Here is an 11049-nt window from a genome sequence, read left to right on the forward strand (position 1 = left end):
CCGTCGACTCTCGTCTAGACTGTAGTGAACTGCTCTGATTGGTATTTAAAGCCTTTCGCAATTTGGCTCCTACCAACCTTTCCACGACAGCTGTGCACAACTGCCCCTCACACACTAAACTCCAGCTGAATGAGTTCCCTTGATGCTACTCAAACAGAACACTCCGTCTCCATGCCTTTGCCCAGACTCCTCCCCATACTTTCCTTCCCAATCTCCCCCTTTTGCTTTCCCTCTAAGATAGCTCCAATTTGCTTCCAGCACCCAGCAAAGTGCCAGGCACGTAGCAGTCCCTTAACAATCACTCACTTGACTGATTGATTAAAGTCAATTAAGGTAAACGAAATCATGGAAGTCAATTCAAGTGGAGTCAGGTGAGTCACGGAGGTATTTTCCCCCTTCTCTGTGGCCAATGACCTGAATGAGGGAGGGGGAGGCAGGAGGGGCTGGACTGAGGGTGAAAAAAGTCTCGGGGACAAAGAAGTTTGAGCAACAAGGCTATGAGCCCTTCTTCACAGAGTGTTGACTGAATGACTCTTCCCCACAGAAACAGCCTGGGATGGACAACACCAGCAACTGTACCTATGAGGACAAAAGCCAGCTCCAGGAGATAGCCATGAGAGTGTACATCATCATTTTGCTGGTTCTGGGTATTATGTTCAACGCCTTGGCCTTGTGGGTGTTCTGCTGCCACATGAGAAAGAAGTGGACAGAGACGGTCATCTACATGACCAACCTGGCTGTGGCAGACTTCTGCCTGCTCTGTGCCCTGCCCATCATGCTCTACTCCCAAAAGCACAGCAAGCAAGAGGACACCGTGCTGTGCCAGACCTCCCAGAGCATCTACCTGGTGAACAGGTACATGAGTATCAGCATCATCACCATGATTGCTGTGGACCGCTATGTGGCCATCAGGTTCCCGATGCAGGCCAAGAGGCTGCGGTCCCCTGGCTGCTCTGCCATCATCTGTGCTGTTCTCTGGGTTTTGGTCATCATCTGCACAGCCAGCCACATGGCCTGGCAAGTCAAAGATGGCGGCTTCTGCTTTTCCAATGAGAATTTCAAAGGGTCAAAGACATCCATCTTCTCCATCCTTAGCTTCTTCATCCCCTTGAGCATCCTGACCTTCTGTTCAACCCAGGTGATCGTGAGCCTGGTGAGGAAGAAGAAGACGGATGCCCACAAGAACAGACACATCCAGAAAGCCATCTGGATCATCAGCACCAACCTGCTCGTCTTCGTGGCCTGCTTCCTGCCCATGCATGTGGCCTTGAGTGTCCGGCTCATCATGAATCCCACGACCTGCTCCAGCATACGCACCTGGAAGAATGTCATTTTTATAACCTCACGTTTGTCCAATGCCAACTGTTGCCTGGACGCTATCTGCTACTATTTTGTGGCCAAGGAATTCCAGGAGGCATCAGCCAAAACCATCTTCACTTTGTCCAGGCCCTACAAGCTCCAAGACTCAACACAGGGATCTGCTGCTTAACAAATGTAGACGTCAGAGCTGCCATAGCTTCTTGAATTATGGTCCCTGTGGTGGGATGGAGAGGGAGTGGCTGGTCTTAGAGGACCACATGCTCTGCCGGTGTTTCCTGCTTTACCATCCAGCATGCACCCCGCCTCACCCTCAGAGCCCTGGTGCTGGGATTCAGGAGAGGCAGGCTCTAGTCCAAGGTCTTATCATCAGCTTACCGTGTGACCTTGGACAAACTATCTGGCTTTCCTGGGCCTCTATTTCCTCATCTGTGAAATGGGCAGATGGGGATGGGATAAAATGCAGGCTTGACCGTGACAAGTAAGAAGCTTCACTGGCTCCCCATCACCTCTTGGATCAAATAAACTCTTTGCCTGGGGCTTAGAGTCCTTCACAGCGTGGCCCCAGCCCATCTTTCTAGGCAAACTACACATTCCTCTCTTTCACATACAATGCATTCCAGTCAGACTGGCCTCGTTGCTGGTCCTAGGCCTCTTATCCATCTCCCAGCTCCGTGCCTTTGCATAGGCTGTGCCTTCTGGAATCTCTGGCTCAGCAACAGGCCTTTCCTGATGCCCTCCTTGTTCATGTTCCCCTCCTCCAGTCACTTTGGATGTATTTGGTGTCTCACTTGTACTTGCCTACGAACATGGTATATGTCCCAGGAGAACGGTGAAAACCAAAGCCGTGGTTTTGGCTTGGAATCCTCAGTGCCTAGCACTGTGCGTGGCACATTGTAGGTGTTTAATAAATACTGGGTGGATTTTTGTACATGTTATCTCCCCGCCATCTCCACCCGAAGTGTAAATGCCCTGGTGGCAAGGGCGAATGTGAGATTCTGTTTCTGTCTACGTTTCCCCAGTGCTAAGCACATCCTTCAAATGTCTTGGCACATAGCAGGTATTTAATAAATGCTAATTAAATTGAATTGAACCAGGAGTAGCCTTGCCACCTTGTGACTTTTCTTCCCTTTGTCCCTCAACACACACACACACACACACGCACGCACATAATCACAATACATATGTACATGCCACACATATACACATATGAACACACATGCACACAATATGTACCGCACATACAACATGTACGTGCATATAATGCATGGCACACACATGAACACATCCCAGCACATGTACACACATTCCCATGCACATGCACATATAGACACACACCACACACACATGCACACAAATCTATTTGCCCATACACATGTGGACACACTCGCATGTACACACACAGCACATATGTCTGTTCATACATACACACCCAAATGCACACCTGTATATACATGCATGCAAGCATACACATATGCACACACACACCCTGCATCCCTCACTCCCCTCTCCCTCAGATTACAGGAGTTGCTCCAGGCATGACTAGAGGTCTGGGCCAAGGACATTCCTGAGGGTTGGAGCTGGAGAAAACAGGGATTAAGGGATCCTGCGCAGGTGTGTCTCTGGCTCTGCCATGGGAAAGGGGGATGGGTTAGTGTCTGATGTCCAGAGACATCCTATAAAATCTCTCCTTGGGTGGGAAAGGAAAGGTTAGGGACAAACCAGCAGCTTGGTATAGTGGAGCTGGGAAGCTCTGGGTTCGAATCCTGCCTCTGGCACTAACTGGCTGGGTGACTCTAGGCAACTCACTTAACATCTCTCAAGCTGTTTCCTCAATTGTAAAATGAGGAAGTTGGACTTTCAGCCGATCAATAAACATTTCTGAAGTGCTTGGCACTGTGCTAAGCAGTGAGCAAAGAGGCGTGGGATGCTTCTGGAATTCCATGGAAGCTTTGGGCTTCTGTGCACCTGGTCCTGGGTCATTCACTCTGAAAGCCTCAGTCAGAGCTCAAGAGGACCAGGCTGGGCCAAGCTGGGCTGGGAGTGCAGGGGTCTTCACCCACCTGGTCCTATCCCGGCCCTCCTCTAGTGTTTGTGGAGAAGAGAGGGGCCACGATGCTGCCTGGAGTCCTGAGGGCCAACTCAGCAGGGGGCAGGGTGGTGCAGTGGGCAGGGCCTCTGGGATCCTGGCTCAGGGCTGCAGGGGGCCTCTGAGCTCCTCACCTGGGAGCTGAAGAAGCTCTTTGGCTCCCTCCAGAGGGGAAAGCCTTGAAGGTGGAATGCAAACCTGGCTCCAGCTTGTAAATTAAGTTAACTGTTTGCCTTTCCAGGCTGGTCACCATGACTTTTGTCCTTTACCTGCCTAAGCTTCCCGCCAAAGTGGCCTAGCTGAGGGGCCTTCTTCAGGATAAATGATACCTCTGATTACATGCTATGTCATCTCTGGCTTCCTTGCCTTTGCACTGGCTGTCCCTCATGCCTGGCATGCCCATTCACCTCCTAACATCGGCATCTTGGAATCTCCATCTCCCTTCAAGGTCCACGAGTACTACTCCTTCCTTACCCAATTATTTAGTATTTACTGTGGTGGCTAGGAGGTGCACTAGATTTAGAGCCAGGGAGCCCTGGGTTCAAATTCTGCCTCAGACACTCATCAACTCTATGATCTTAGGTAAATCACTTAACTCTTCCCAGCCTCCGTTTCCTTGTGTATAAAATAGAGATAGCACCTACCTCACAGGGTTTTTGTGAGGATCAAATGAAAAGACATGTAAAGTACTTGGCAAAACCTTAAAATGCTAGCTACTTAGTAGTAGGAGTAGTAGGAATAGTAGTATTGCTACATGTGTAGCAATGTATGTATTATATATATATATATATATATATATATATATATGATATATATGATATACACACACATACATACTTTGTATCTACAATGAGGCAATGTGATACTTACAGAGAGGTGGCCTCAAAGTGAGGACGACCTGGGTTCTAGTCTAGCCTTTGACATCCGGCTGGGTGACCCTGGGCAAGTCACAACTCCATGCCCCCAGGCAACTCTATAAGACTATAAATTATATAGAAGGTGTTATTCTGCGTTGGTAGAGAGGCTCTCTCACCCAGAAATCACAAGAGTGGTTAAAAAAAACAACTTTGTATTTATTTATTATTTTGTATTTATATGCACGTGTGTTATTTCGGCACTAGGTTGTAAGTCTCTTTCTGTCTTTGCATGGCAGGTGCCGAGCAGTGTCCAGCACCTAGAAGGGGCTCAGTAAATACTTGTTGACTAATTGATCTCGTCTGAGACCTTTGTTTTCTGGGTGAGGAAGCTGGGCCCAGAGAAAAAGGGACTTTCCCAAAGTTACCCAGCTGGTCAGTGCAGAGCCCAGGTCCCCTGACTTGAAGGGTGTCTCTCTGTCCACTCACCTAACACCTCAAGTGTTAGGCGAATCTCTTGGATTTACTTCTTGCTGTTTATGTGACTTTAGGAAAGTCTCTTCCTGTCTCTGGGGCTTAGGTCCTTCCTGTGTCAAAGGAGGGCCTGAAGGTCCCTTCTAACTCAAGATCCCATTTCAGTAGAGAGAATGAATTGGTCTCTGGTGGCCGTCCTAGGGAATCTGTTCCCGGAGCTCCCCTGGAAAATTCTGGGGATTCCGGAAAAGTATCAGACTCTTAGCAGATTGTGACAATAGTTGTAAGTTAAGTTACTGAATGCTATTTTAAGTGTGTTTTGTCAAGTATCTGTTTGTGTGCATGCTATGTTTAGTGTTCCTTTGGTGTATGTAGAAAATAAATAGCTGTCCCATACCTGATTCATGCTGTTTGTCGTTCATCTGTTTATCTTTCCCTTTTGTGGAAACCTAGATATTAGCCTAAACCTAAGCTTTAAAAAATGTGCCCTTGGGGCACCATGGTTGGGGTCTGATGAACCAAAAAGTATAAGAAAAGAGTACAGTTCCACTCTCGTTACAGGCTAGGCTCTCCCCAGGAATGAACTAGGGCCAGACCATGTGCCTGGGGCCATAGCAGAAGGGTTTCGGAGGGAGAGCAACTGGACACAATATTCCAACCCTGGGGACCCAGCAGATGTTCTTCAACTCCATTACCCACTTGTAAAATGCCAGTCCAGGCAAACCATGCCATTCTTTTGCTCTAATTTCATTTAAAAACCAAATTCCCTACTCAAGGGAGGCACAATAAAAGAACCTGCCCTGCCCTCAGAAAAGACCTAAGGCATCTACTGAAAATGCCCTTAGGGCCCAGCTCTGGTGCTGTTACTGCCTCCTCCAAGAAACCTTCCCTGATTCAGCCACTTACTCTCTGCCCTTTGGAGTGACTTTTCTCTCTTTAGGATTCTCTCAAAACATCTTTGAGTGAAAAGGAGCACTGGGTTTGGAGTCAGGGGTCCTGAATTCAAATCCTGCCTTTGTCATTTGCTACCTGTGTGACTTTGGGCAAATTAATGCCCTTCTCTGGGCCTCCATTTCCTCATTTATTAAGTAAGAGGATTAGACTAGGGAGTCTCTGAGGCCATCCAGCTCTAGAGACCCTTCCTTGACATTCCCTTCCGCATCTAGATGCTAGTCAGGCTCTTACCAAGCACCTACTATGTGCCAAGCAGAAGGCAGCTGGGTGGTGCAGTGGGTAGAACTCTGGGCCTGGAGTCAGGAAGACCCGAGTTCAAATCTGATCTTAGACACTTACTAGCTGTGTGATCCTGGGTAAGTCACTCAAACTCTGCCTTAATCCATTGAGAAGGAAATGGCAAAGCACTCCAGTACCTTTGCCAAGAAAACAGGCTCAGGAAAAGTCAGAGCAACTGAACAGCAGCAACAGCGTACCAGGCACCGGTAAATAATGGCGACAGGCTTATGAGAGGAGGACAGACCTTGCCCTCAAAGAGTTTACATTCGAATGCCTGGAAGACAATGCATGAAAGGGCGTTGGAAAGGAGTGGGATGGGGAGGGGGAAGGTGACCAAAAGGGACTTTGTGGAGAAAATCTAGGTATCACAGTGACAAGAGTGCTGGGCCTGGAGTCAAGAGGACCCAAGTTCAAATTCAGCTTCGGACATTTACTAGCTGTGGGACCCCGGGCTAGTCACTTTACCCTGTTTGCCTCAGTTTCTTCATCTGTAAAATGAACTGGAGAAAGAAATGGCAAACTACTCCAGTATCTCTGCCAAGAAAACCCCAAATGGGGCTACAAAGAGTCTGAAAGGACCTAAAAACAAAGAGAAAAGTGAGGAGAGTGGAACTTGGAGAGCAATGAAAACATGCCTTGGAACTTTTCTTAAAATGGAGGCTCCGGAAGGAAGCAGCCAATCAGAGAACACAGCCAAAGGGCAGAGGGCACTTCCGGTGTGAGAAGTCCAAGGTGGAGGGAATGTCGAAGTGAGAAGGCTCTTCGAGGCTAGAAATATTTTCATACATGTGGATCCTTTTCCCGTTTTTATGATCTCTTTGGGATACAGACTTAGAAACAGTATTGCTGGGTCACCTGGGCTGTTCTTTACGTTAGCCCCACTTTGGCAGACTCCAGGCCTTTGTCTCTTTGTCTCCAGGTCCACGTGCTTGGAATGCTGTTGCTCCTCATCTCTGCCTCCTGAACCCCCTAACTCCCTTCCACGCTCAGCCTGAGGGCCACTGGCTTTAAGAGGCCACTCCAGATCCCCCCAGGTGTCCATGATGATCCCCCCTCCCCCCACAAATCACTTTGTACTGCTTTTCTATAGATCCCGTATCTGCTCATCAGCCAACATGTGGATTGTAAGCTCTTGGAGGACAGGGATAGCCCTGCTTTTGTATCTGTGCAACAGGGGCCTAGCACAGCACCTGGGAATGTAGCTGTAGTTGTGGTTGTTGTTTGTCTTCGTTTTTTTTGTTGTTTTTTTTTTTGTTTGTTTTGTTTTGGTGAGGCATATGCAATTACGTGACTTGCCCAGGGTCACACAGCTAGCGTCAAATGTCTGGTCTGAGACTGGATTTGAACTCAAGTCCTTCTGATTCCAGGGCTGGAGCTCTATCCACTGCGCCACCTAGCTGCCCCTTGTCTTCATTTTTGAAGAAGACCAATTTCCTTTCTGAAATTCTACCCCCTGTGCCTAAAACAACTGACTCAGCAGCTGAGCCCTGAATCTTCCCTCCTCCAGTCAGACCCCCAAGGGCTCAGCCAATTAACACCCAGCGTTAATGACTGACAAAGATACAACTCCTCCAGGGGGTTTTGCTTAGAAAATCTTTTAAAATATCTTTTAAAATTATATTTTTAAACATTTAACAAGCATTTACTTTTTCTTCCTTCTGTTCTACCCAACTCTTACTGAAGAAAAAAAAAAAAGAATAACAAAATCCTTGTAACAAATGCACACAGCAAAGCAAACCAGATCCCCTCTTGGCTCTGTTTCCAAAAGGTTTGTCTCATTCCATGGATGATTCCATTCCCTCTCTGTCAAGGAGTGGGGAGAGCAGCATGCTTCATCACTGGTCTCCTAGAATCATCATTGATCATTGGTCTGAACTGTTGTCTTGAAAACTGCTCCTTTTTATTATAATACAAATTGTTCTCCTGGATTCGCTCATTTTCCTCTGCATCGGTTCATACATATTTTCCCAGGTTTCTTCAAAACTGCCCTGTTATTCCTTACAGCCTAATAGAATTCCATGTGTTTCTATGCCATGATTTCTTCAGCCATTCCCCAACGGATGAGCACCCCCTTAGTTTCCACTTCTTTACCACCAAAAAAAGAGCTCCTCTAAATGTTTTTGTACAAATAGGGCCCTTTCATTCTTCTTTGACCTCCTTGGGGTCAGACAGCAGTGTGCAGGTAAATGTTGGACAACCAGCTTTCTGCAGGAAAATGTGCAGGTGACTCACTTAGCTTTTTCTCCACCTGTTTCTTAAATTTAGAAAAACAACAGCACAGTAAATCAAGCCCCGATTTGTAACATTTGATGATTTTTGAGGTGAAAATGCTCACCCTGAACACTGGATAACCATTCATCGGGATGAGCCAGCTCCCTGGGCATAGGCCTGGAGGGGTGTTGTTGGGTCTGAGATGAGGTAGGAAGGAGTGCTCGAGGCAGACGGCAGAAGCAGGATGCAGGATGTGAGATATGAACTAAGATGCAGGACGTGACTAGTGGAAAAGTGATCGAAGAAGACTATTCATTGAAACCATCCACGAGGGACTTAGCTGTGTGCTTTCACAAAGCATCCCAGTCACCTGGCATTCCAGAACAGCTCGTCCGTCCGCTCCCCTTTCCTGTTCCCTTTGCTTATCTGTGTAGGCTCTGGAGCAGCACAGTGCCCCTCTGCCCCCTTTCCTGTTCTCCTTGCTTATCTGCACACCTCCAAACCACCTGACAGCCCAGGCATTCCAGAGCCCTGCTTGCCCCTCTTCCTCACCTCCTATTAAGCTGTATTTAAGACCACACAGCTAACCTGGCCAATCGCTCCGCCTCCTAAGGGAAGAGGGCCTGCTTAGATGCATCACCCCCAAAATGCCTGTCTTTAACTTGGAGACGGCCCGAGTGAATTCTTCAGGACATTAGAACCCACTTGTCTATTCTTCATCATTTCTGGTGGCACCCCAACATTCTTGGGGTGCACCATGAAACCATATGATAATATGCTAGTTCAGTGACTTTTTCTCTCTTTCTGTCTGGCAGACCAGAGGGCTGAAGGTTCCGTTCACCCACAGCATGGGCACCATGAACTAAACTGGGTAGAAGGAATGACTGTGCCCCCCTTAGGCCTTGTGGCCCCTGAAAGTCTGCTTTGGGGTTTTGGTCTGTTTCATTTGTTCTTTCAGTTCTAGGTCCAGGCAGACCCCAAGAGTTCAAGCCAAGGCAATCTTGGAGGGAAGATTCCAGGACAGACGTTGCTCCCAGACCAGCGAGAAACCAGCATACCAGGAGGGAGCCTAAGGGCACTTTGGACTTGGAACTTGGTGGTACCACCAGGCACTAAGTTAAGCTGTGAACTTAATTCCCCTCCTCTCCCCAGAGACTGAGGGGCTAAAAGGAGAGAATTAAAGGTGTTATTAGGAAGAAATGTTTGTATGTTTGTTCTGGCTCTATCTTTGAAGTCAATACTCCTTTGTAAAAGCTACTTTGACTGTTAAGTGGTTAAAATTGGGGTACACAACTATTGGGAGCTTGAGCCAATGGCAGAGAGACTAGACACTCCCCAATCCTTTTAAAGGTACCAGATTACCCGAGGGAGGGGTGAAATGTCACCCACCTGGCCTTGGTCAGTGGGGGCCAGAGTAGTCACTGTTTTATACTCATTGAAATATTAAAAAAAAAAAAAGTTCTCAGATTTCAGGTTAAGAGGCCCTGAGGGCTGCCTGTTTCTGACATCGTGAAGAACTGTTTCAGACCTGACAAGAATATTTGCTGAGAAGCCGCAGCTCCCTGGTCAGTTCTCTGTCATTTGTCAATTCTGCATAAAATTTATCAACCATAATCTGGCTTAATTCTTTAGAAGAGAACCATGCCATTTCTGAACCTTTTTCTCTTTTGAAATATTTGAAAACCTCTATCTTGAAATTATTCATTTCCAGTTTCCTTCTCTGTAAAATGTGAGTGGAGGTGGGGGGATGGGCAGAGATGGGTTAGACTAGACGTTCTCTAAGGCAACTTGCAGCTTCTAATCCATGATGCTGTAATGCAGATCACTTCTCTTTGGGTATCAACTTCCTCCCATGTAAAGTAGAGGGTCAGGATGGACAAGATGCCACTAAGGTCTCTGACAGTTTTAAGTCTGTGATCGCATGACCTAAGTCATTTTGTGTTTATGGGCCTCAGTTTCTCCATCTGTAAAATCAGCAGCTTGGATAAGTCAACCTCTAATGTCTCCTCCAGCTTTAAAATCTAGGATCCTCTGACCTCACCTCTAGCATTGACCTAACCTCATATACCATACTGCCAGGTGAGGATTGTAAAAGTTCAGTGACTGACGGGGTTCCCAGAAAGGCCCTTAGCCACCAGCCCAACAGATGATTGGCCCATATATACACACCCTCACTTGTTTGTCGCTGATCTGATCACTAATCAAAAGGAAATGTTGATCTACTAACTTTTTATTTTTAGTTTTGCTTTTTGTTTTTTTATATTTTTTTTAATTTATTTTTTAGGCAATTGGGGTTAAGTGACTTGCCCAGGGTCACACAGCTAGTAAGTGCCAAGTGTTTGGCCTGAGGTCGGATTTGAACTCAGGTCCTCCTGACTTTAGGGGCTGGTGCTCTATCCACTGCACCACCTAGCTGCCCCTAGTCTTGCTTTTTAAAAATGTCTTCTGCAAAGCAGAACTTTCCAATTATTAGGGGAGCTAAAATAAAAAACACAACCTTTCACTAGGCCCTGCCATCCCCTAAAGCTACCATCTCATAGCTTTCCTCTCTTTCACAAACTCTTAAATTAGGGAGGAAAAAAGGCTGTTTACACCTGCTGCTTCCACTCCCATTTCCCCTTTTCTCATTCAGTTCTCAGCTCTTATAATCTGGCTTCTGGCCACATCACCCACACCAAAACAGCCCTGGCTGAGGCTACAAATTATCTCCTAATGAGGAGCTTCTGTAGCTTTCTTCAAGCCTCAGCCTTCCTGACTCCCTAGTGCTTTGGAGTCTATTCCTCTCATTTTCTCCTAGATATTCTCATTCTCTCTCTCTCCCTCTCTCTCTCTCTCCCTCCCTCCCTCTCTCTCTCTCTCCCTCTCTCTCTC

At 47.1% G+C, this 11049-nt stretch overlaps 1 protein-coding gene across 4 annotated transcripts in view; it reads left to right on the forward strand.

The window, feature by feature from the left end:
* Window positions 1–9347, forward strand: part of LOC114052548 (G-protein coupled receptor 35-like) — a 46080-nt gene extending 36733 nt beyond the window's left edge. For 3 of the 4 annotated variants that reach the window (XM_027875191.1, XM_027875193.1, XM_027875192.1), the window contains one exon: window positions 545–2706. In XM_027875191.1, the coding sequence (XP_027730992.1) occupies window positions 557–1489 (933 nt within the window). In that variant the 5' untranslated portion in view covers window positions 545–556 and the 3' untranslated portion in view covers window positions 1490–2706. Of the gene's footprint in view, window positions 1–544; window positions 2707–9136 lie in introns of those variants that run through there. The other variant, XR_003570277.1, reaches the window with a different exon arrangement.
* The last annotated feature ends 1702 nt before the right edge of the window (window positions 9348–11049 follow it).

Source organism: Vombatus ursinus, unplaced genomic scaffold, assembly GCF_900497805.2.
Source record: "Vombatus ursinus unplaced genomic scaffold, bare-nosed wombat genome assembly UNPS02014808.1, whole genome shotgun sequence".
NCBI lineage: Eukaryota > Metazoa > Chordata > Mammalia > Diprotodontia > Vombatidae > Vombatus > Vombatus ursinus.